The sequence below is a fragment of the Eschrichtius robustus genome, chromosome 16 (assembly GCF_028021215.1).
Source record: "Eschrichtius robustus isolate mEscRob2 chromosome 16, mEscRob2.pri, whole genome shotgun sequence".
Classification (NCBI taxonomy): Eukaryota; Metazoa; Chordata; class Mammalia; order Artiodactyla; family Eschrichtiidae; genus Eschrichtius; species Eschrichtius robustus.
Genome location: NC_090839.1, coordinates 17,673,258 through 17,700,628, shown reverse-complemented (window position 1 = coordinate 17,700,628; position 27,371 = coordinate 17,673,258). Strand labels below are relative to the sequence as shown.

General features: G+C 44.9%; 1 protein-coding gene across 2 annotated transcripts in view; it reads right to left on the bottom strand.

The window, feature by feature from the left end:
• The window catches only part of PTPRT (protein tyrosine phosphatase receptor type T), a 785,959-nt gene that overhangs the window by 673,612 nt on the left and 84,976 nt on the right, over positions 1-27,371 (bottom strand). For both annotated transcript variants that reach the window (XM_068565244.1, XM_068565245.1), the window contains exons 3-4: positions 18,680-18,761; positions 9,163-9,278 (exon numbers count right to left, since the gene is read on the bottom strand). In XM_068565244.1, coding sequence (XP_068421345.1) covers positions 9,163-9,278; positions 18,680-18,761 — 198 coding nt within the window. The remainder of the gene's footprint in view (positions 1-9,162; positions 9,279-18,679; positions 18,762-27,371) is intronic.

Genomic DNA, 27,371 nt, shown 5'->3' with positions numbered 1-27,371 from the left:
TTGAAATAGCATCCTTCAAGGAGGAAAACACGGTCAGCAGAGGATGAGCAATGCTTTTAGAACAGTCTAAAGCAGTGGTTCTCAAAGTGTGGTCCCCAGACCTACTGCATTAGCATCCCCTGGGAACCTGTTAGAAATGCAAATTTTCTGGCCCCTCTCTGGACCTAATAAACCAGGAGCTGTTATGGGAGGAGCCAGGCCATTTTGCTTTCACAGACCCTCCAGGTGATTCTCATGGATGATAAGGCATGAGATAGGTCCTAAGAATATTCCTGTTTTTCAGGTAAGGAAACCGAGGCAGACAGGTCAAGCAACGTGGTTTAGAATAGTACTTTTCAAATTCATGTGCATACAAACCACCTGGGGAATCTTGTTAAAAATGCAGACTCTGATTCCCTGAGTCTGTGGTGGGACCTGACACCCTTCATCTCCAGCTAGCTCCCAAGTCTTGTCGCTGATGCTGGTCCATGAACCATAGGAAGAGGAGCAAAACCTTACGTGACTTTGCTGAGGGATGGAGTTAGGATGTGGACCCAGGTGACCTGATTCCAGACACTGAGGCCTTAATCACATCGCCCAGCTGCCAGCCAGCACACGACAGCGCACAGTTACCCTGCGACTCTGTGTGAGGAGGGTAGAGTGTGCAGTGTTCCAGAAACTCACTTTGCTTGTTCAAAGAACATCAAACACCATCTTGCAGGAAATGACTGCTCCACAGAAAACAGTTTGGGAACTGATGTGATCTATGCCTAGCTTTCTAGAAACCTCAGGGGTCTCGAAGTCAGAAATATCTATGTAAGGAGGGGCAAAGCATCTTCCTGCATTCCTGGCTAACAGACTTTCTGAATATATTATTAAGGGGTGTCATATCCAATGTGCTATTAGGCTTGGGTGAGGTTTTCCTACCCCAACTCCATCCGTCTAAAGCAGCGGCTCTCAAACCTTAGCATGCATAACGATCACCTCCAGAGTGACTCAGTAGGTCAGGGGTGAGGCTAGATAATCTGCATTTCTAACAAGCTCCAGAGTGACACTGATGTTGCTGGCCTTGTCCTCTGTCTCCAAGATCTGAAGGCTAATGTCACCTTAAGTCCCTCAGTGGAAAGAACGGGGCCAAATAATATCACGAAACACATGAATGGAAACATTCCTTAAATCCAGGCCACTCCCTGAGGTTGAGCAATTTGGTCACTGCACCAAAGATGCCCAGCCATGGGCCAAGGGTGTGGCACCCAAATCCAGCCCCTGCTCTGCTGGCAAAGCAGGAGTCCTGACCACAGGCTGACCGAATCCACTTGGAGGAAGGCTACCTGTTTTCTTTGCCCAAAGGCTCTGTCTGCCTGCCAGGCTATATGCCTTAGGGCTGCATGTGCCCATAGTTTTTCCAATTCACCCACCCAGGGGGGCACATGTGTTCTAAGCTGAACAAAGGCATTTTGTAGCCTAATCGGTGGTCCTGCTTAATCCCATTTTATACCCATGTCTCTCATTCATCATGGTAATAGTTCCCTTTGAAACCTCTCTTTTTTCTTTCTTTTTCATCTGCTTATCACTCTCTTTTAAAACAACTCAAATTCCCCCTTCCCTTAGCTTGTTTTATGCTATGTGGAATAAGCCGGCTTGGTTTGAGAGCACACATTCTTTACAAGAGTATGGACTGCAAATGCCCACACTTTAATATTTCTGACCCTGGCATATGTGCATCCTTCCACCCCCCCAGGCAAAAACCTATCTTCAGGAACTATCTAGAAAGGAAGACAAGAGAAGCACCTGATGCCATGGAAAGCCTGCAGTTTTCATATTATCTGACTATCAAGGTATCTATAATGGCCTCACCATTTTGCAATTCCCCATCCTCTCTGCTCCTGTGTCAGGACATTATTCCCTTCACAAAGACATAAGACACAGCTTGCAAAAATGGCTGTCATTATTTCCGGACATGCCGGAGTGCATGCCGGCTTGCGATTGATTTATAATCAGCAGAAGTGGAAACATTACTGTCTTTAATAAAAGGAAACTGTGTGCAACTGACATTATGACTGTTTTACAGGAGATATTCTAACACATGGGTCCTAGAAACCTTCCGTGTGCTGATCTGAGCTCCTAGCGCAAGCGCCCGCGCGCACACACACACAAGTAAAATGAGGCCAGCGTTTCCAGTTGAAAATCATTCTAATTGCTCTAGGAATCTCCTGGCTAGAAAATATTTGGTGAACTTCCCACAATTCATTCGTAATAAATATTCTTTTCATTTCTAGTCATACTGCGTCAATGGCATGACACTTGGAAACTTGCTAAAAGCTGGACCATTGATTCTCTTAAGACCATATTTGCACCTCTTTGGCAATCTCTAAAGAATAGCTTTTGATTATTCTTTATTAAAAGTTAAAAGAAATAGAAGTGGACATAAATCATTTTCGATTCGCTGTGCTAAAGACCTCCCACGGGCCCACCGCACGCATGGCAGACGGCCCATTTACGGTTGATTTCTGGGTTCAGAGTTCCTGCAGCGTCAGGAGGGTCCTGGCATAAGCCCTACAGGGAGCCGTCAGCCCTGAGCAAAGAGGATGAGCAGGGGGTGAAGGGCCTGCACACATGCCGTCACCCTGTGCAGCCTGATGGCCCTTTGACTATTTCCAGTTCACCTCTCTGAACTCTGCTCACAGGCCACTTCTTCCACGGGCACTTCTCTGAGACTCATAATTCCTCCCCACTCTCTCTACTCCCTATCTCCTCAGCAGACCCTTTTCCCCACTGGGAGCCTGGTCACATGTGTGATAAAATATGTAACTCTGTGATTAGTTGCTAAATGTCTGTCTCTGCTACCGAAAGGTAAGTTCCATGAGGGCAAGAACCAGGGCTGCCTTGCGCGCCACTCTTTCTCCCAGGCTCCCACGTGCTGGGGCGGGAATGAGCTGGATCAATCCTGAAGCACATAAACAGGGGATGGGCTGAGGGAAGACAGGAAGAAAAAATATCAGAAAGTAAAGGAGGAAAGAATACGTGTGTGAGGGGACAGTTCCAGGTCAGAGTTGCCTACGGTCCTTGGAGAGGAGTTGCACAGGACGGAGGAGGATGAGGTCCATGCATCAGCTTCAGACGAATCTGAGGGAACCCAACCCTGTGCAAATCCAAAGCCCAGCTAGATTTCCCTCCCCTGGGTCGCCCTACAGGAGCTGTTTTTTAATCTGGGGTCCCTACAGGTGAAAAGAAGGAAAGACAGAGCATGTAGTAATGGTGCCATGATTCTGTAAACACACTAAAACCCACTAAATGGTAGACTTATTGAACTTTATGGTTTGTGAATTATATCTCAAAGGTAATAATAAAAGATTGGGGTATCCTAGGCGTGGGGTTCCCCAGCTATGACACAGACCTGTTGTGTGTAAACCCAACCTGGATCCACCCTCACATCATCTTCACAGGACTTGGGGGCACAAGGGAAACTGTTGCAGACATGAAGCTTGTGCTGCCTGCGGGGTAATAAGTAATAAAGTCCTTTGTCTCTGACCCAAGAGTCTCGTGTCTCCTGCCAGCATCCATGCAACCACACAATGGGCAGCCTAACCCCTTTGCTTGCAAATAAGGCAAACTCTCAGACCCTTCACAGTTGCTGACAGATGATGCCACGGAACCAAGAGGGCAGGAAGATTTTCAAGGAGGCAGCGGTCAGCATCATCAAATGCTGAAAGAAGAGCCAACTATAAGGAATAATAATAATAATGGAGGAGGACGGGGGGAGGAGGGGGAGAAGGGGGAGGAGGAGGGGGAGGAGGGGAAGGAGGAGGAGGAGGAGGAGTACCACCGCCACCACCCCGCCCCCCCCTGGCTTTAGCAACAAGGAAAGCACTGGTGACCTTCACAAGAGCCACTTCTGGGAAGAGGCAGGAGTTAAAGAAAGCCACATTGCAAGTGTAGACATCACGTTTAAGAAATGTGGCCAAGAAGGGGGAAAGAGCTGTAAGAAGGCAACTAGAAGGCAGAAATTTGAAAAAAAAAGCCCAAGGGTGTTGGAATTTCGTTTGTAATTTGAGAGACTCAAATCTCTTTAAGTACCTAGTACAGTGAAAATTAGAGGTGCATAACTATGTGATAAATACATGAATTTTTTTTTAATAGGAAGCCATCTGTATGGAAGGAAAGGCTGGAGCGGAGATACAGGTGGGCAGGACTATGAGGTTAGCATGGGAGGATGAGCCCAGGACGTAGACATAGACCTACATTCAAATCCTGCCTCTACTGCTCACGACCTGGGTAACTCTGACTCATTTACCCTTAAGGTTCAGCCTCCTCATCTATAAAGAAGGGCTACAAATAGCATCTACCTGAAAGACTAGTTGTAAGAATTAAATACATCATATGTGTAACCACTCAATACATGCCAGCTGTGTTGAGTATCGGCGTGAATTTCTCCTTAGTATGTAGTTGTAGGGTGACCACTAGGTTTTCAGCAGAAGCCCCGCATGAAAGGGACACCTGGTAGAGATGCAGGCAGGAGGGGGAGCTGGTTCCAGGAGCCAGCGGTAGCCCTGCGGGGAGCGGGAAAACAGGTTTAAGGGAAGAATCTGCCGCAGAGGACTGACACGTCTGCTTATCTCATCAGCCCTGGTGTGGACACTGCTGTGCTGATGGCTTCCCAGGGCAGGAGCCGTTTCCTGCCAAATTAGCGTGTAACAACGCCCGTGATTTGTCTAAACACGTATGCTGCCCCTACTGAGATCTGTGCAGAGGCTTTGGACACATGGCCTCATTTCTGAGACTCTTCGAACGCTATTCGTTGTACAGACTTCCGATGGGAGTGAATCCTTTGTAGGGAGACCTGGAAGTCAGCCTTGGGGTGGGGCTGACAGGGTCTACCCTGGAGCCCCTGAGGAGTGCATGGATCCCACAGCAATCTTCTGTAAAGACCAGGTGACACACAAAAATATTTCTAAACCTCCACCTTAATGAACAGTATCTCTTGGTGGCGATGAGGAGGTGGGGCAGTCTGAGGGTAATTTTACCCGTATTCTCAACAGGGGCCAATGCTGCCGCTTCTGTCGGAATAGCTACCCCTAATACTGCTATGCCCTGTGAAGGCTCCTACCATCCTTAGAATATGCTGTGCCTAGGAAAAAGTGGTCATTTTTCTCCGTTTAACAGCATTTTTTCTGTTAATATTAGTTACATATATTCATTTTAGCATATTTGGATGAAATAGAAAAGAGTAAAGATGAAAATAAAAAGCATACATAATCTACCATCACAATCAATTATTAAGTGTCTTGATATGTGTTTTATAGTGTTATATGTGTATATTTATACAGGTATGTATATATTTGTGTAAAGATGTGTGTATACATATGGTTGGTTTTTGATATAAAATTAATATATTGGGCATATCGTTTTATAACTTGCTGTTTTCACTTAAATATATACTGTGAAAATGGCATTAAGTAGACTTCTATAAACTGATATTTAATGGCCCCATTTACTTAATCAGTCCCCTTTTGCTGGACATTTAGGTTGTTTTCAGTTTTTCATCCTGCTGAACACACTTGCATATACATTTTTTCCCTGTCTCTGGTTATTTTCTTAGGTGTATTCCCAAAAGTAAAATTACTTGCCGGAAGAATATGTACATTTAAAAGTGTTAGCTAGCTACTGCCAAATTACCTTCCAGAAAAGATGTACCATGTACATTTTCACAGTGCTACACTGATAATTTGTCACTACAGTTCCACCTAGTTGTACCCTGAATATTGCTCTTTTTTTTTCTCCTTTTTCCAAAAGGGCTCCCCAGACTGTAGGCTGCTTTGCTGTAGTCATTCTAGTCAGGATGAATGTAGCCATTCCAGTCATTCCAGACTAAAAATGAATATAGCCATTCCAGTCAGGATACACACCAACTACTCGCTTGAAAAAAATGCTTAAAGAATCACAAGTTTGGATTCCTCAAGACAACGCATCACATAAGGAACCAGCAAGTTATGAATGAGGCCCTTCCACCGGAGACCACGGCACTACATGCTTCACCTCAAGAAGAAAATCATCCCAGAACAAGACGAGCTTGTGTATAACTTTTATTGGCCTTTATCCGCCTTTTTCCTAAAAGACTACAATTGTTCTAGGCTTAGGTATACACATTTCTGTATAGGTCCTGTCTGTCGATTTTTATGTAAAACTTGCACTATAATTCCATGAAAGCTGGCACTAGCAGACAGAGTCTTCTCAAGAGCATATTAAGTCTCCAGGAGGCATGGGGAGTCTTCCGTTTTAACTTATTTATGATCTGAAAGCACTTAAGGACAAGCAGGTAAAAGGAAAAGAAGGTAAGCATTCTCTACAACAGGCAACAGGGATTTATCCCCAAATACGAGTCCACCAGCTTTTCCCTAACCACTGCCAGAGAGAAGGGCCACTGACATACTATTCTGAGAATAAAATCACCGCCTTTATTTCCCTGACTTAAAAGTGCCGGATAAAAAAGTTTCCACATTTGGTGACTTAGTGAATAGTCAGCTTATCTTGGAAGCTACAGCAAGAAATAGCATTGTTGAAAGGCACACCTGCTGTAGGTGTCCTGTGGACTCTTGGCCACAATGTGTCTGTTTCACTCACTTTGGAAATTCTCAGGCTGAGGCGCCCCGGCCTGTTATATGGAACACAACTTTGGCAAGTCTGCAGGCTGGTCCTCTAGGCGCTGGAATAAATCCAAAGCAATATCTCATGAGAAATCCGCCACTGCCTTAGCTCGTCCATCTCAGATCAGGGCTGCAATTCTCTCTTGGGCGGCAGGTATCATGACTGGCGTCTCATATTTTATAGAAAGATGTTGACCTACTTCCAACTACACTGTTGAATATAAGCCTGGACTTAACTGGCCAAGAGGGCATTTTGCCAGAGAGCATAGTGTAAGCCATCTACCTCCCAATATTTCCTGAAATATAGATGAGGGAGGCAACATTTCTGGCGGTTTCCTTGAAGAAATAGTTATTGAATCTATTCACTCTCCAGATACGTGTGAGGCATCCCAGGATGGCGATGGTAGAGAGCTGGGGACCTCTGCCATATCACACTGCCCACCCCACCTCCCTCCCACCCACCCCCCCCACCGCCAAATTGCTTTTACCCAGAGCATCACTATGGGAAACAAGCCTATGAAACTCACTTGTGTGCCCTCAGTAAGACTGTGGTGGAAAATGCTGTTCCCTACATCACAGACTGTTTTCTTTATGAGGACTCCTGGGAACAATTCCTGTCTGGCCTCTGTGTGAACGACAGAATTTTCTGGAGCCACTGGTTTGTGTTCATCTCACGGACATCACTGTGAACTGTGTATCCGACAAGCTTTCCTTATTCTGTCTGTGGCCATGGTGCTGTGGGCTCTGCCTGTGACCCACCAGAAAGCAGCAGACGTAGAGAAATGCAGTTTTTAGCATATGACCAGCTCCGACGTGTTATTTTCCTCCTATTTGGTGTTGCCTCACTTAATTTATGCTATCCTGTCATGCTTTATGTCCCATTGTAAGCCACCTGAAAAACGTTCTGGAAATAAGATTTGGTTTACACTGAAAAGTAGATAAATAAATAAGATGTGGAAGAGTTCAAAACCATGTGTTTCTATTTCCTTCAAAACTTCAATTACATTCTGCTTTAACATCCTTCCACTGATAGACTCAAGGTTTAGAGCACGCAACTCAGAACTGTAGCAACAACGTTCATAAGATAATTGGAAAACCCAAATAAAGATGCTGAATGTACTGTGACTGTCTCTTCTCATTCTTGTGACCCAACTGAGGCAATGCCATTGACATGACAAAGCTTCTTGGGAGCCTGATGCACTTTAATACTAATTATAATGAATAAATAGCATTACGTAATACTTGAGTGACATGTGGAAGTTTCCCGTGCTCTCTTGTGGTCTGCAGGCAGACCCGGAAAGCAGTAGGAGCAGGCATTATTATTGACTGTTATTTTCATTCTACTGCTCTGCTAAGAAGCAAGAAAAGAAGCTCCTAGATGTGCTCTCTCGGCCCAGGGACTTTCCAACTGCAGGAAATGGGCTCAAATGCAAGAAGAGGAGTGATACTATGAACTCCCATCAAAGTGTGCTGGGCATGGGTTAAGGACCAACATCCAAACTATGTGAGTCAGAAGAGATGATAGAGAACTTTAAGTATATGAAGTTGGAGGTAACAGGAGTCAGCTTCTTTCAAGCAATATTCCTGATTCCTTGAACTGGAGGTGATGTCTCTCTAGAGCTGTGGTCTCCAGTAAGACTCTCTGCAATGTCAGGAATGTTCTCTATCTGCATTTGTCCAACATGGTAGCCACAAGATACATGTGGCTATGGTGCACTTGAAATGTGGCTAGTGCAACTGGGCATCTGAGTGCTGAATTGTATTTATTTTAATTAATTTAAATTGAAATAGTCATACTAAGTTTAACAATGTTACAGGGTACAGGATCAATATAGGAAAGTCGATTGTATTTCTGTATACCAGTAATGAAAAATCAGAAATTGAGGGGTTTTTTTAAATGTATTTTAGAGTAGCATCAAAAATAGGAGATATTTAGAGATAAGACTGACTAAAGATATACAAGACCTGAACAATGAAAATTATAAAACCTTGCTGAGTGGAATTACTACAGATCTTAATAAGTAAAGAAATATACCATGTTCACGATGAGAAAACACTCATTATTGTTAAGCTGTCAGCTTTCCCCAAAGGGATCTATAGATTCAATGCAATCAAACCCCATCAAAATCCAACAGGCCTTTTTTCTTTTGTATTAGAAATTGACAAAAAAGTCATATGGAAATGAAAATGTACCCAGAATCTAAAATATCCAGTTTGCCTTAGTCCTCGGATTCTGGGCTTAAAGGACAAAGTTTGTTAGAGGGCAGTTTGGAAAGCTCATAGTTGCAAATTCTACTTCTGGCACTTTTATGTTTGTGACCTCAGTTTCTCAATCTGTAAAATGGGGAATACTGATGCCTACATAACAGAATTAGAGTTAAGATTTAACAAGATCATGGATGCAGAGTATCATCCAAGGAGCAGAGGTACATAAAAAATACCCCTTCCCCTTCCCCACCAAGCCCTTTATCACAGCACACACTTTCTTCCCTTCCCAAGGGATGGGCAGGTATGAGCAGGAGGCCCCTCCCATCCTTACCTGGAGCCAAAGTTTGTCATGCTGAGACCACTTTCCACCAGCAATGCACTGAAAGGTGGCATTCTGCCCCACGTTCACCTCGACATTTTGGAGCCGCAGAAAATGAGGTGCTTTTCCTAAGAGAGAAGCCAAAAAGCATATGAGGACAGAATTCAACAGCCTGACCATGTCCCTGTCGGCGGGTGGGAGCTCAGGATGGGCACTGGGCAGGGGCGAATTTGTGCTTAGGAGATGGTCTGGCTCGGTGAAAAGCTACTGTTGATTGATCACTTCCTGAGCCAGTTACTGTTCTAAGACATTTACATACATCATCTCACTTAAATCTCACAAAAATCCACAAGGTGGGCAGTAACTCCATTTCACCAATCAGAAAATTAATGCTCTGAAGGGTTACATAGTTTGTCATGGTCTAGAAACTGGGGAAGACAAGACACGAATCCATGTCTCTGAGAGCCTCAAAATCCATACTATTAGCTGCTGGGTAATACTGTCATGTTTGCAAAAGAAGTCGGAGGGGTGTGGGGGTCACCCCAGAAGATTATCTCCCTGTAGACCTGGGTGAGCAGAAAGAAGAAAACTGAAGTGAAGCACCTTTGGGCCTGAGACTTCCACACCTGGCCTTGGCGACGACGCCGATCATGAGGAGGGCAAAGAGGGGAGGATGGAGAAAAGGTGGAGGAGAACACTAGTAGTAAGCACTACGTGAATGAAGGTTCCGTGACTGGTGTCGTGGCAGTGTCTACACATAGTAACTCACTTAACCCAATGCAGCTGGTGGTGGTATTATCTCTATTTTACAGCGAGTGAAGCAAGGCACCGAGAATTCAAGACACATTCAGAGTCTGCACTCTTCACTCTAAGCTATGATATCTAGGGATGGGATGGAGGTGGGACATTTACTCCGGGGACCTGGCGTAACAGGAGAAAGGACTTTCAGATGGAACTCATGGTGTCCATGGGTAATCAGTTCTAGAATTAAACATATGTTTTATGTTGGGTAACTTGGGTTCATCTCTTGTTTGTGGAGAGAGGTCCTTGCCTACGTGAGCTCTCCAAAGACGAGTGGGCTGATAATCTATGTCTAGAAGAATGCGTTTCTTCATCAAGGCACTAAAGTGCCAACGATCCCTATCACATCAACCAAATCAGTGATGAACCAGGCATCAAATACCCCTGGAATGCGATCAAATGGACAGTTGTTAAGAAGATCAGGAGGTTCAACGAGGGCCTCTGGCCATCTTTTCAGAGGGAGTCAAATATCCAGACAGACAAGTAATAATAATAACATCACTTACTGAAAGCTCCTACAATGCCAGGCACTGTGAAAAATGCTTTACATGTTTTATTGAAGTAAACTTCATAACGTTCCCTAAAGCAGACACTAGTACTATTTCCCTTTTAGAGACGCAGAAACCAAGGCTCACCAAGTTTCATTTGTCCAACACCACACAGCATTAATGACAGGAACAGAATTCAGTCCAGGTCCATTTTAGCCCCAAAACTCAGCATTTAACCAGCACATTCTCTTGCCTCATGGACAACGGGAGGTCAACGGTGTCACCTGGAGCCCAGGGTCCAAAGAAAGGGCTCACAGGCAAGGCTGTGCTGATCCTCCAGACGCTTCTCATTGCTCCGGAATATTTTACCACAAGAGGTTCCTTTCCTTGGCATTTGTCCCCATGGCCTTCACACTTTGAACTGTCTGCTCTACCAAACTGTGTCACCACCTGCAACGCTCAGCAGAAGCCAAGGACCTTGGCATGATCAGGCAGACTCGCTGTGCGAAAACATACAGCTTCCGCTCAGGTTTCTAAACAAAGTGACAACAGCTCAGTCCCCCTCATGCCACCTCCAGGGCCCCACGACTAGATGTCGTCAAGAGTCCAAGGCCCAGGGAAGTCCTCTCACTGTGGGCTTCTCAGAGTTGAAGATTCGTGCATCTAGTCAACCTGACAGATGTCATGCTGCTTTGACTGTCTGAAATTTTTTCCTTTTTGCTCTCCTGTATAATTTTGTAAAGTTATTTTTGGAACTATCAGTTCAAGTCAATTTTTTTAAAAATTTTATTTATTTATTTATTCATTTATTTATGGCTGTGTTGGGTCTTCGTTTCCGTGCGAGGGCTTTCTCTAGTTGCGGCAAGCGGGGGCCACTCTTCATCGTGGCGCGCGGGCCTCTCACTGTCGTGGCCTCTCTTGTTGCGGAGCACAGGCTCCAGACGCGATGGCTCAGCAATTGTGGCTCACGGGCCTAGCTGCTCCGCGGCATTTGGGATCTTCCCAGACCAGGGCTCGAACCCGTGTCCCCTGCACTGGCAGGCAGATTCTCAACCACTGTGCCACCAGGGAAGCCCCTCAAGTCAATTTTTAAGTGGCAAAAGAGTGAACCTTGTAAGCCCCTTTATGCTACCTGTTTGAAGCGGGAAGGAACATCTACTCCCTGGTAAGGAGGGGGTATAGAATCTTAGTTCCAATGTTGGGAGGTTTTGTGTTGGGTTTTTACAAAGGGATATCTCCCCTCATCCTTGGGGACCCTGGGCAAATCATTTAACCTCTGGGACTTGTGCAACTAGAAATGAATTGTCTCTGGATCAATGTCCCCTGCTTGCTTCTCTTTTTTTTTTTTTTTGACCACACCATGCGCGGCTTGTGAGATCTTAGTTCTCCAAGCGGGGATTGAACCCAGGCCCTCGGCAGTGAGAGCAGGGAGTCCTAACCACTGGACCGCCAGGGAATTCCCTCTCCTGCTTGCTTCTGACTCCTTTCTAGCAGACCTCTTGCCTTGATTCTTTCATCTGCAATCCCTCTTCCTCCCTCCCTTCTAGGTACAGTGGTAGAGAATTCAGAGGTTTAATGGCCCCTGGTGTTAATAATTCTGGTGAAACACCGAGGGTTTACAGAGAGCAGAGATGTTGAAAGCACGCGCCTTCAGTAGCCAGACAGTTATGTAAAGGAATCAAGTGGTTCAGTTGTAAAACAAACAAAAACAAAACTGCCACCTCCTTGCCCCCTTATTCATTTTCCCACCTTTCATAGAGACTTGGGTAAAATAAAGATTTCTCTGTATCAGAAAAGCAACATCACAGGCACACTAATAACGGGTATCTGACACCAGCCTCAGCAATGAGGAGGCAATAAGGAGTGGTGGGGACTTCGGGGAACTGGATAAAGACGCCATGCCCCATAGGCAGGGGGCAGCTAGCAGTTCCCTAAATCCAGCAGACAGAGGCCATGCGACAGTGCTGTGCTCAGGGTAGCCAATCATCCGATTTCTCAAGGCAAGTAAGAAATCCAGCCTTAGGTGAAAGCCCTCATTCTAAAATCTTGACGGAATTTATTAAAACACTATGTAGACTTATTAACAAACCACGACCGCAGGCATGCTCTTCTAGGTGGCTGTCTCTGTTACGTAGCTCTTATGGAACAATTTCCACTGGCCAGTCTTGCCTGGTCTGAACCCATAAAACCAGGGATGTCCCCACCCCTGCAGGCATTGTGCTGTGCTATCACGCGCACACTAGCCCTGGATCGCGGTGCTCAACGCGGGAACCTTTCCGGACCACCCTCTGCCTGCTTAGCACCCTCTCCACACGCCCTTGCTCTCTGAGCCCCGGCTTTATCTCCAGCCCATGACAGATCTCTCTCTCTCTCTCTGGGGGATCCTCCTGATGCTGGGGACCTGCTTGGTGCACTTCTCTGAGCTCCTGGCCTCCCCAATCCTCCTCCCACCCCCCCACCCCCACCTGAGCCCTGTCCTCTCCCAGCTGTGATTTGCACCCAGCATCCACAGCTCCAGGAAAGCAATGACCCCACCCGCTTCAACTCACCAAACTTCGGCCAAGCACAGACGACCTTGGGGCCCCGACCAGCCACCAGCTTGGGGGTTTTAAGCATCCCACACTCACTCCCCACTGAGACCCAGCGCCCCCAAACCGGGACCCTGCGGAATGGGGTTAACAGAAAACTGGCTGTGCATTTGGGGCAAAATGCCTTGATGTTGGTGACATTTAAACTCCTGCAGATGTCAGGGCAGCATCTGAAGACGTATTATTGTGCCCTTTATCTCGCTCTTTAAACCTGACAGTGTGCTCAGCGGGAAGCCGCACAATTGCGGAGAAAGCGCAACTACATACATTAAAAACGTGCTGCAGACCGTGGGCTCAGTGACATGACCCCAAAAGGTTGTGATGGGAAAAAAAAAAAAAAAGTTTAAACAATTTTAAAAGTCAACCTAGGAGCTAGAAACTTTGAAACTGAGTGGAAAATTGTGCTGACATTTATCATCCACGGTTATAACTACAGTGGCCCTGCTAATGGCTGACACGGAGAAACGGCAGCAGAGGGTAACTATGGCTAAAATATTTGCAGAATAACACAAAAATGTTAAATGGGCCATAAAATATAGACGAGAGGTCTCAGTTTGTAGGAGAAAATAATTTCCGTTGAGCATCACACTTATCTTCCGGTCACTGTTTCAGAAGCTGAGAGGGAAGTGTTTAAAGTCATAACTTCAGCTCAAATCGATCGAGAATACAATTGCAAATCATGTACTAAGCCCCCTGGAACTTTTGGAAGACTTAGTGGAATCGCTTATTGATAAACTCTGACCATACATTAATTTTTAAAAAATGTTTCAGGGAACTGGAGTGGAGAATTACAAGCCTGAGGACCTAAAGAGGATGCATTCTTTTAATATAGTTAAGTTTTTCACAAGCTATGAGTGAAGTCATAAATGCATTAAGGCTGGGGTTGGGGGAAAAGTACTGTCAGGCCAAAGGACAGTTCAGAAGCTACTAGCAGGCTGCATGACTCGCGATCCCATGAGCAGCCTCCGGGACCCACGCATAGTGGGAACCGTGGAAGGTCACACACACCTCCTCCCCAGAATCACACCACCCAGCTGATGACGCCAGAAACCTAGCAGGGCACCATTTCTGATGCCCCTGGCCCCTACTCTAACCCCATCACTTAGGACCAGTGGGCTCCACCTCCTAAATTCATCTGTAATCTGTCCACTACCTCTCTCCATCTCTATGCTCTATGTTTCTTCATAGTCTGCTTACCATCTGTTATGGGCTGAACTGTATCCCCCCAAAATTCACAGGTTGCAGCCCTAATGCTCAACAGTTCAGATTGTGACTGTATTTGATGACTGAGACTTTAAAGGGGTGATTATGTTAAAATGAGGCTGTTAGGGCGGGCTGTAACCCAATCTGACTGATGTCCTCATAAGAAAATTTGGACACACAAAGACACATCAGGGGCAGATGTGCACAGAGGAAAGACCATGTGAGGACAAAGTGAGAAGGCGGCCGTCTGCAAGCAAAGGAGGGAGCCCACTGACAAAACTAAACCTGCCACCTTCATCTTGGACTTGGGGCCTCCAGGACTGTGAGAAAATAAAATTCTGCTTAAGCCACCCAGTCTGTGTATTTTGTTATGGCAGCCTTAGCTGACTAATATACCATCTGTTATAGACCAGATAATTACCTGATTGTTTGTTTTATTTTCAGTCTCTTTCACATCACTGGAAGCCCATGAGGGCAAAGAATGAATCTGTCTTACTCACTCCCATGAACCCAGACTAGCGTCTGGCATGGAGCACATGCTCAGTAAACACGTCGGATGGTGAATGAATGTCTCTCCACCACCTGGTCCAGGACATCACCATCTCTTACATGACTCTAGAACTTTCTTTCTCATAGGTCTCCTGACTTCTTCTCTATTCCCCCTTCAACCCCTCCTCCACAGAACAGCCAAAGTAATCTTTTAACAATTAAATGAGATCATATCAATCCCCAGCATAAACCCCTCCAGTGGTGCCTCCCTACACTTAGATTAAAATCTAACCAGTCATGGGGCTTCCCTGGTGGCACAGTGGTTGAGAATCTGCCTGCCAATGCATGGGACACGGGTTCGAGCCCTGGTCCAGGAAGATCCCACATGCTGCGGAGCAACTAAGCCCGTGCACCACAACTACTGAGCCTGTGCTCTAGAGCCTGCAAGCCACAACTACTGAGCCCGTGTGCCACAACTACTGAAGCCCACGCTCCATGACAAGAGAAGCCACTGCAATGAGAAGCCCGCGCACCGCAACAAAGAGTAGCCCCTGCTCGCCACAACTAGAGAAAGCCCACGCGCAGCAATGAAGACCCAACGCGGGAAAAAATAAAGTTAATTAATTTAAAAAAATCTAACCACTCACAATCTAAAATATGACACAAATGAGCTTATCTACAAAACAGAAACAGACTCACAGACATAGAGAACAGACTTGTGGTTGCCAAGGGGGAGGGGCATGGGGAGGGATGGATTGGAGTCTGGGGTTTAGCAGATGCAAACTATTATGTACAGAATGTATAAACAACAAGGTCCTAGTATATAGCACAGGGAACCATATTCAATATCCAGTCATAAACTATAATGGAAAAGAATATATATATATATATATATATATATATATATATATATATATATATATATATAAACTGAATCACTTCGCTGCACAGCAGAAATTAACACAACATTGTAAATCAACTATACTTCAATTAAAAAATAATAAATTACACAGTTTGATAAGTTAAAAAAAAAAATCTAACCACTCACAATGATGTTCAGGGCCCTGCTTCCCTCTCACTCAGAAACACTTTCCCCCATGTTCCCCACGCTCAGGATACTCTGGCAGCATCAAGCTGATCCCACTGCAGGGATCACTTGCCCTTTGCTCTGCCTAGAATGCCCCCTCCCCAAACCTTCATACAGTGAACTCCTTCTATGACTCAGATCTCAGCTCGGACCGCATCTTCAAAGTTATCTCCCTGACCACTTTATCTAAGGAGCCCCTCCACATCCCAGTTCCTTTATCTAAGGAGCCCCTCCACATCCCAGTTCCTCACATTCATTATATTCATAACACATCACTATCTGAAATTATATTAGTGACTTAATGTCCTTCCTCCCTCTGTCCTTCTGCTAAGTATACAACATGGAAACAAAGACCTACCTTTCTTGGTCACTTAAGTATTCTCTGTGTCCAGCAGAAGTTCCCGACACATAACTGCTGCTCAATAATTGACTCGTTGAAAGAAAGAATGAATAAAAACCCTGACTGGATATGGATTGAGCATGGGGCCTTGGGAAGGGGCCTTTGCTAGGCCCTGGTCAACCCTACATGACTCAGGAGCTATGGACAGAACTCAGGGGACTATAAGTACCACCAATATTTGCACATGGAGTTAAATGGAATTTTCGAATTCCAGCGCCTTTCACAGAGTTGCACATTTTGATTTCTAGGAAGTTTTAAGCTTAAGCCTCCTAAGCATCTAAGTTGAACTCAGATGAAGCACATTACACAAGAACACAGCCAGGGTCACGTCTTCTTGAGTTACCTCCCATGGCCCATTTGCTGGGTAACTTGCTCTCAGCAATTCCATAACCGCATAATGCACACTCCTCAGCAGGAGGCGTATGAAGCTCTCAGAAGAATCCAAAATTCAGAAGCAGCCTCAATGGGAGGAGGATTCCAAGAGGAGCCATGAGACTTCAGGCATGGAAAGGCATTCAAATGCCCTCCAGAGAACCCTCGCCCATGGAGATTTCTCTGAGAGAAGGAAGCATGGGGCTGCAATGGCAAACCATGGACAGTGTGTAGAGTTAAGGCAGAGTTGAGGCTGAGATAAGAGACAGGTGTCAGGTTGGGTGTCATGGCGGAGGTGAAAATTCCCAGTAGAGGACAGAATTCTGGGATCCCAGGAGAGAGAACCAGGCCAGATTCTTTTAGGAAGAGCCTACTAGAAAGACCTAGTGCAAGCATCCAGCACAGGGTAAGCAGCAGGCATGCATCTGGATGCAGCTCCAAGGATGCGGTGTGTGCAGGACTTGGGGACTGCTGAAATCCTGTTTCAGGGAGACTGCCTCAAAACTGATGGCTGTGCAAGGTTGAGTGTGTGAGGTTAAGTGGATCACAAGTGGAGCAGACATCTCCCGACATGGTCTGAGGTCAACCATCATTCTCCAATGGGCAGCAGATGCTGATTCCCAGGAGTCAAGGGAGGGGAAGACTTAATCCTGGTAAGAGGGACTCAGGTGTATACCCAGTACATAAACCCTGCATAGCTGGGGGATTTCTGGGACCCTCTTCACATCAGGTCTGTTTCAGCAGAGACATTTGCTGGGCATAACTGAATGGACAGATCCATCTGAGAAAATCCCAAAGACTCAGGAAGTAACCCAGAGGGTGGGAACCTTAGGCCAGACTAATGGAGAATCTAATAGGATCTCAGCATTTCTGAGATGCTGGTTGATTCCTGGGGAGGAGGTTTCCCTTACACAGACACCAAACACAGTTATCCAAAATACTGTCTTGCCAAAACCCCTTGGAACTCATCCCAAATTCCTCCAGAGAAGGTGCTCTAAGACAATGGGTCAAACAATGTCACTGTAGTGCCAGGGGAGGGAAGTGACGTTTGGGGCTCTGATGAATTCATTGTAGCAGAAGTTGAAAGAATCATTCCAATTAAAGCAACACAGATGGGGCAGAAATGAGAAGAGCCTCAAAATGGGAGGCAAGAAAGGCATAAAAGCACAGGACGTATTATATCTCTTGAGGGAACAGCAAACTGCACCAGAGCCCATAGCATGACTCATGGCTATAAGGAAGAAGTAGAGAGAACCCTGCTAGGAGTTAGTTACCCAACGGCTGCCAAGAAACTAATAGGAACTTGCGATCTGCAGACACTAACAAACTAATGGGGCTGGCAACTTAACCAGCCCTCCTATGGGGCTGCCATAATCCCCAGGCATATCCCTTTGATTACGATCCCCCCACCAAATGTCACTGGATATGATGCCATCTCAACTACCTGCACCCAGGACTTGTCCCCTCTGAGATTTAGTGAACCTGGGAACCACAGCTCCTTGCTCAGACACATTCAAATATCTTAGACTAAATACACAAAGAGAGAGAACTTCCAGGGGAAATTGGCTGGGCTTAGAGGAGTGGAATGCCTTTGAGAACTCTCGACACTGAACCATAAGTATTAACCACTGTGAGAAATCTCTCCCTATGCCTACACGGAGTTGATGAGGGTATTTGAAATTACTTTTAAAGAATTAATAGCTTTGGGGTACTTTTCCCTGTGAGTGAACAGTGTGCTAATTTGCTCAATGTTTTGGTGGTGTTCTTTTTTTGAGACAATTGCACAAGATTCTATCCAAAGCCCTCTAATTCTTCCACTTGAGTGGTCTGAATCCCGCTAATAAACAATCAGGACTTTAGACTCCCTTAATAATGCAGACAGATTCAAACAAAGATGTTTTGCCGCTCCCTGCAAAGTCCTGGAGGTGCTGCCTGTTGAACAGGCCAGCAAAATTATGGATTTATTCAGGACTGATTGCACTGAGTATGTAAGAGAGTGAGAGATGTTCGTGAGCTGAATGAATAGGGGGGGGACTGCAGCTTCCAAGCTACCCAGTCTGGCACGGAGCAAGGCTGTGTTAGGATGAGGGGAGAGACTTACTGCATGGATGGGCAAGGACCCGGACCTCGTCCACAGCGATGTAGCCAGGATGACCCTTCAGAGAGACGGATTCAAATATCACCTGCAACACACAAGGCAGGAGTCAATTTCGCAGAAGTGGTTGTAGGAATTCATCACAGCTGCCCAGCCCCCGAACAACTGATGTTTCAGCTTCCCACTAGAACTACCAAAAGAGGTTTTATATTAGCCTAGGATGCTACCCCGGCAATTGACGTGGATTTTCAAAATAAGGTAAAAAGGCCACATTCCGGTGACTAGCAAAAGAATAATCAGCCACATGGAACATTTCTAATGGTTTTCAGAACTAACACTGGGATGCAGGGAAAACAACCCAAAAGTGGCCTGGAAACCCCGATCTGCACCTTTTTCACTGTTGTTTCAAGGGAAGCACAGAGAAGAATGACTTCCAAATATCTCAACTTTCTTACGAAGGATGAGGGAGAAGCCACCATAAGCCAAGGAGCGTTTACCTTAATTTAATTCCACATCTCCAAGGACTACAGTCCATCTGAATTACCTAATAACACCTCTTGAAAATAAGCCCCAGGCACCACTACTGGTATCTGGGAATCCAAGGGCAACAAGTTCTTTGAATCCTCCATTCTGACTCCCACTCAAACTGCTGATTTCAGTAAACAGCCTTTCTTGTCACCCACCATCCACCTTCACAAAGGAGATGTGACTATCTGTGTGGACAGCATGACCAATGCCCTTGACCTCCGTAATTCCAATGGCCTCATCTTCCAATCAGCTTCAGCCACGTGCTCACACTTGCCCTTCTCCACTCCACAAACTGGAATTTTCAGTGTATTTTGGCACAGACCGCTACCACACGCTCCTCTCCCAACCCACCCCTCTTAAACCTGCTTCTGCAGTGCACATGGTACCCTGGATCTCAACTTTTCTAGAGACTGTATGCTGCATGGACCTCCCTGTATTCTCAACAAACCCAGGGTTCCCCCACTCTGTTGACTAATCACCCATACCATTCTCACCGAAAGCCCCAGTTCCTCATTTCAGTGTTGGCAAGTCTATTGCAAAACTGCCTTCTCCACTCCTATACCCCATACAAATGTTCCCCTTTCAACATCACCTACCCAATCCCTGCAAGATACCCACATCACATCTTTAAGAGGCAAGAGGACTACAGAGGGGCTGACTTCTAACTTCTTACCCATCAACCTAATCTTCATGGGTTAGATGACTACACACCAACCACTGCCCCCTCTCTGCAAGGCACACCCCAGTGCCCTTGACCTCTACCTCTGCTGCATTTTCCAGCTTCTTGGTTCTTGGTTCTCTCTCTCTATCTTGTATCTCCGAATCCTCCCTTTTATTCCTGACTCTGACAAACATAAATGCTTGGATTTCTCTTACTCTTTAAAAGCTACCCTTTGGTAGCAGTTGTATTTATAGTCCAATTGTGTTTCAATCCCATTTAAAATTCTCAATGGTTTTAATTACACTCACTCTACACTTCCCTACTTCCCAGTGCAAAACTTCAACCCCTGTCACCTGGGCTTTGTCCTCAGCAGTCCCCCCAACACTGACTGCATGGCAGACACCAGTAATCTTAGCAGTGCTCTTACTGCTTAAATCCAATACATATATTTCAATCTTCATCTTACTTTAAGAAGGAAAATAGTATAGGGCTTGGGATCTGGGTCAGAATGCCTGGGTTCTAGTTCTGGTTGTACCACCTTGTATGTGCACACCTTGAGCAAGTTACCTTACTGCTCTGTGCCTCAGTTTCCTCATCTGTAATTATAGTGTCTACCTCACTGGGTAATGATTCAGGTGAAAAGAGTTAATACACTACTTAGAACTATATGTGGCACATGGTAGGTTCTCAGCAAATGACTGCTATACTTATTCTTCATACTTGACCATTTTCCTACAATTACTGATGTTCATAGCTTCTCCCTCTCTGGGTCTCTCTTCTATTTAGGCTCAGGCGACACTTCACTCTCATGGTTCTTCTCATCGATCTGTGTCTATTCTACCACTGGTTTCTTTGTAAGCACTTCTCCTATATCCACTCTTCAAATGTGGGCTTCTTCTATTCATTTTTGTAAACTGAAAACACTCTTCCTTCAATGGCTATCAATTCACTGATAATTCCCAAGCCCAGATCTCCATTCTAGACCTTTCACCTGAACGTGGGTCTCACTTATCCAGCTCAAAGATCTGTATTTCCACCGAGATATCACATAGATCCTCCAACACAATCTGTATACAACAGAGTTGAGCAGCTTCCCTATCAAGCTGTCTCCCTCACTGCCCAATGGGCCATCCTTCCTGAACTATGGACCTCAGTGGGTTGCCCCATCCAGTCATTGAAAACTGAGATGCAGACATCTGCCTGGGCTTCTCCGTCTGTCCCACTCCTCACATCCTTTTTTTTTTTTTTTTTTGACTCTGTCTTCTTAGTATTTCTCCTATCTGCCCATGTCTTTCCATCTCTGCTGTTAAGTTGAACCATATGAAGCAACCATCCTATAGATCAAAACCAGTTGGATATCAATGCCATTGCTCTGGTTCAAATCTTCATCACTTTTCACCGCTATCATCTCAACAGCCAACCAAATAGACCCTCTCTCTCCTGTCTTTTACTCCTCACTTCAAGCTGTGGATGGAATGTAAGGTGGGTGATAAGATCAACAGAAAAATCCCCATGTGGAATCTTTTTGTGGTCCATGTGGTCACTTCAGGTTAGTGGATTCAGAAGCCAGAGGTGTCAGTGGGGTCCAGAGCTCCACAGCTATAACAAGTGAGCAGGGAACTGGTGGAAAGCGTGGTGATGGCTGTGAAGAGGCAGCCTCCTTGGGTGGTAAGATCTATCACTAAGGCAACACACTGCTGCCTGGGAATTATGTACAGTGACTTGGGGCTGACAGTCACATCAAACATAGAGCAGCTGGCACCAGCATGACAATCACTCCAGAAGAGGGGTTTACTAAGATAGCAGGGTCCTTACGAGAGATTGAACAAACAAAATTGTGCAGAGGGTAGGGGGAAAGTCTGTAGAAATAAAAGTGTGATAGCTGCCTCATCCTGCAGAGGAGGAAGTCAACGGAAGACTTTTCGATAAAGAATTATGTATCTAATTATATTTTTAATAATTCAAAGGAAACCAAAAGCAAAGCCCATAGGAAAAAATAAAAAGAAAACACACCAAACACAGAAAAACGTTTAAAAGAAATGGCATAAAAGCATTCAAATTGCATAGCAAAAATGATAAAAGAAAAAATTTCTATTGTGACAATAAATATAAATAGGTTAAAATAGAGAAAAGCTCTCAGACTGTCTAAATAAACCATATCTAATCATATGCTATAAGATAAACACCTAATATAGAATGACTCACTAACCTTAAAAATAACAAGTTGAACAAAGACATAATAGGAAAATGCAAATAAACAGAGAACAGTTGTAAACAATGCAAAAGCATCAAAGTAGAATTTAAACCAAAAAGAAATATAAAAACCATTAAGTGGACTAAAATGGTCATTAAAAAAAAAATGCATGAGTCAATAGATTTAAAAGGAGAAAATGATGGGAAAAAACCCCAGCATCTGAAGATTTTAACACTTGTCTTAGACTCTGACCAAACAGGAAAAAATAAAATATCAAGTATGTATCTAATATGAATAATAATGCATTTACTAAACAAATATAAAGAGAGAATAAAATTTCTGTTCAAATGCTCATGGATTATTTACACAAAGATCATATAATAGACTAACGTATAACTTCAATAAATCCTTCAAAGAGGAAACCATACAGGTTTGGGTCTATACATTTCCTAACTGAATTCCCTGAAGCAATAAATTAATGACAAAAGCTTAAAAATCAATTTCTTAAAGTTGAAATATTGTATATTTCTTAAATACATAATAACTATAATATCAAAGTATGTTTTATATGTTAACAAAAGTCTGAATAAAACAAAATTAAAAGTCAAATGGCAAGTTGAGAACAATATCTGTAATATCAATATATATGCCAGCTAAACGGTAAATATCATGTTTTGTGTAAACAATTCTTGAGAATCAACAAAACAAACTCTCCAAAAGAAAAATCAGCAAGTGAGTTCAGCATGTAATTCACAAAAGATGAAGTAGGATTGGCAATGATTTATGAATGTAATCTTTTTAATGACATTAGGGAGATTACAGCAGTTGAATGTTTTCTTCTTTACACTTTTCTAGATTTTCCAAATTTTCTGCAATAAAAATGAGCTCCTTTATATTTACAATAAAAGGTAAGTGCTCTGAGGTGCATTACATTTTCATATCTCTCTGCATGTTATACTATCCCTGTGTCAGGTATGTACCACAGTACAATTAACTCTACTATATATAGCACCTATCACACCAGATTGTAATTGCTTGTCCATGAATTATTTCATTCTCTAAACTCTAAACCTATTGGGAACAGGAACAGTGTCTCATTCATTCATATCTATAGAGACCCTCTTCTGTACCAAGCATTGAGGCACATGCTGGGGCTATAAAAGTGAACAAGAAGGTTAGGGGCCAAGCCCTGATAAATTTACATTTTATGAATGGAAATGGAAATTAAAAAGAAAAATATGGAAAATTAAATTCATTTTGTGATTGGTATTATGAAGGAAATAAACAAAATGTTGTGATTAAGAGTAACTAAGCGGGAGAGGGTCTACTTTACTTAGAGTGGTCAGGAGAGAACTCTAAGGAGGTAATTATTAAGAGGAGACCGGAAGGATGAAATTGGCAAGTCCAGGAAGAGGTGGTAGAATGTGCAAAGGCCATGAGGCACGAAAGAACTCAGGGATGATCTGGGAACGTGAGAATGAGACTCTGGTGTGGCTGGGATATAGTAAATAAGCTAGAGAAGCACAAGGCATGGCTGGAATGTTAGTTGAGGGTCAGATGACATGGAGTCCTACAAGACCTTGTATGGAGCTTGAATTTTCTGCTGTTACTGAACCATTTAAAGCAGGAAAGTGACATAATCTAATTTACATTCTAAAAAGATCATTCTGGCTGCTCTGTGGAAATTGACTCGGGGGTAGGGGGCACTTGAGCAAGAATGAAACAAACAGACCTAACAGTTAGCTATAGTAGTGATCCAATCAAACGATGAGTATGGCTTGGACAATGGTGTTGGCCATGAAGAATAAAGATGTTGATGGTTTGAGAGATATTTTCAAGGTAGAGATGAAAATAATTGCTGTTAGATTAAGAGGGGAAGAGTGAAGAAAAGAAAAAATACAATGAGGACTCTTCAATTTAAGGCTTGAGCTTCTAGGCTGATTCTGGTGTCACTTATTGACATGAGGAAGATGAACGTGTGTGTCTGGGCACACAGGCAGGGCTACATCACGATTTCTTTTGGTCATGTTAAGTTTGAGATGCCAATTAAACATCTTAATGGATATACTGAGTTCCGAAGCTGGCATTACATTCTGAAGCTCATGGGTGATCTGGGACCAGAGTTACAAATATGATAGCTTTGGCATCTAAATGTCATTTAAAGCTATAGAACTAGATGAGGTCACCTTGGAAGACAGAGTAGACAGTTCAGAGAAAGGACTACGGCCTAAGGCCAAGTGCAGAAAGCCCAAAAGTGGATTTCTTAGGATGGTAGAGATTGGAACATGGTTTTAGGTAGAGAGGAATGAGTCAGGGAAATAGCATAAAATACAAGGGAATGAGGGACTGATGAAACAAGATTCTAGAAGGGACAGAAGTCAATTGGGGTCAGGATACTGGCAGAGGTATCAGTATTGAACAGAGGGGCACATCATGAACTAAGGCTGAATAATAATAAAAATAGAGAAATAAAACCACAATAATAAAGGTCAACCATATTAACCTTTTATTAGTAGGTAGTCTCAATCTAGCCTCTCAACAACCCTAAGAGGTGGGGCAAACTAAGTTACCAAAGCTCAGAAAGGAAGCCAGAGGTGGATCGAGGACGGAGGCCCTGGTCTCCTGGTTCGCAGCCATGTCCATCACTGGACTTCAATGAAAAGCAGCCCTACTCTCATTTAACCAAAACACTTGGTTAAGCAGAGTCCTGACTTTTTCCCAGTTAATCAAAGTCCAACTCTATTAAACTCTTCTGACACTCTGTTTCTCACATCATTACTCAGTATCTAACCTAGATCATAATTATTCACAAATATTCCATGAACGAACCCAAGGCTGGTCATGAGAGAATGGATGTATGATAGCGAAACACACATTTGTTCACCGCTCTCTCTCCTTCCTGTTGCAGAAATAAGAATTCTATAATGAGACAGAGAATCTTTTATTCAGCAGAATTCCTCTGGGGAATTTTTTTCTGTAACGCACTGGGGTAGGTGAGTCTTGGGTTTCTCAAATATGAGAGAGTAATATTCTGTAAGAAACAAGGGGAAGAAGGTACTGTTTTTTTCATGAAATGAATGAATAATTGTAAAATGCTTACAATACGTACAGTAAGATACTGATGAATGTTACTGTTATTACTGCCCTTACTCTGGGCAGAGTGATGGGAGATGAGAAGGAAAATTCAAGGGAATGGTGGGAGAGGAAGAAAGTAATGGGCTTCCCAATGAGACTACCCCTTGTGCCCTCATCCCAAGTTTCCACTAAAATTCCTACACTCAACAGACTCTGATGTGAGTGATGACAGGTGGGAACTGGTAGAGGCTGGGCTTTGGGTCCATGTGGAGGTACATGGAAATTAAGAGGCACAGGTGGTTGCAGGTGTCACGGCAGTTGGGGAGGTGGAGGGGAGAGAGCGCAGAAGCATGGGGAAGGAGACGGTGACAACCCACAGAATCCCTGATGAAGGCCCCGGACTCACAAGACATTAGAATTAGGGTCTACGGTAAGTTTACAACAAAAGGCAGGTCCTGGATGCAGCTGAGAATAAAGTACCTCCCAGAACAGATGGGGAATATCCTCCCCATCACTGCCAGACTGCTCAGAGCAGAATGCTCACAAAACCTACAGGAGCCAAGAGGGTCCTGTTCTTGGCATGCAGCTCCAGAGATAGAGGTTTTTTTTTAAAGTCATGCAAACTGCCATGAGACAGAGCCCTCAATGGCATGAGAGTAGAAGGTCACAAGGCTGGGGGTATCAGGAACAGTGCCAGGGAGTCCACCATTCTTCCCCAGAAAGAAAAGGAAGGCAGGCCCACGATGGATGGGCTTGGATCTTCAAGGGCCCACCTGGACTCACCTGCTGAGGCCTGTCCCCTGAACACTCACAATGGGGCTGACTCTGAGGCCCACATGCAACCTCCTGGGCAAGCTGCTTGCTTCCAGAAACAAGGGCCAACCCTGGGGAGCACAATGCCAGGCACCAGAGAGGGAGATCTCAAATGGCGGCTATAATGTGCCACCGAAAGATTATGGGATGGTGGGCCTTAGCCACGGAGGAGCAATGGGTGCTGGGGTTAAGTTGGCAGGGTCAGCTTCTGGAAATTACATATAGCCCCCAAACCCTAAACACCCCCTTATCCATGCTGCATGCTTTATAATTCTGAACAAGATCCTGGCAATGCAAATTGTTGCTGGGGTTCTGAATGGGAATCTGGCAATGCAAATTACTGCTAGGATTCATGGTTCAAGTTTCTGACCACGAGGAGCTTCTGTATGAAGCCAAAGGGCAGGGTACTCTGGAACACTGTTAGAGAAAGCAGGTTTGGCTGAAGCAAGGGGTTGCAAGGGCAGCTCACAGGGAAGCAGCACGACCAGGGACATTCAAACTTCAGGAGAGATGTGAGGGCACCCCTGGATTCTCACTGCTGATTAAAAAGGAAGAAGCCCTCTCAAACAAACGCAATAGCAGAACAGAGCATTGTCTTGTGCGGTTCAGGAAAAGCAGCTGTTACAGCTACCTCATCCCCCAGGCTGAGGGCCAGGTTCCCAGCCGACCGAGTTCTGGGGAATGTGGACCATTAGAGTAGAGTCCTCTCTTCCCTTCTGGTCAGAAAGCACCCCAGAAGACATCTGCAGCTTCGGGTGGAGATGGTTATCCCATCAATGTGCTTCTGGTCCTGGTTAGGAAGACCTACCAGCTCCAGTTCCTGGGGACAGACACCACAAAGGGACAGGGTGATGTCAAGACCCTCAGTGACAGAAAGACCTGCCCAGGTGTTCTGAGGTGAAGGAGAATGGTCATCTCCAAGCAAAGCACACTCGGAAGGAAACCAAGGCCCTTGAGGAATGAGAGCCAGGAATGGGAGATGAGCCAGAGGAGTGAGTGAAGAACTGTGAGAAGGGAGGGAGCTCTAGTTGACAGGGAGCAGCGAGGGCGGGGGGGAGGGGCCAGAAGAAGGCCACCCAGGGACGCTCCATGTCAGGGTATGGAGGCAGGGACACTGGGGTGCAGGGACTGGAGCAGAAGGCCTGGGCTGGGAACCCCAACTTCCCTGCAGGACAGCCTTCAACCCCAAGGTTGCCATGTGTCCCTACTGTCAACTGCACATCCCCCAACCCCTAGACCCTTAGAGACCTCCTGGTTTTGGGGAAGTGGAGCTTGCATGGAAAGGCGCAAACCTCTCCCAGCACAGGAGCTGCTGGGCAAAGCCAGGAAGTCACGTCCCAAGAGAGGCTCAGAGATGAGTCATCCTCATCCCCTCCGCAGAAGGCAGGCTGTGTGCCTGTTTGGGGGAGGGTGTGGATATGTCGGGA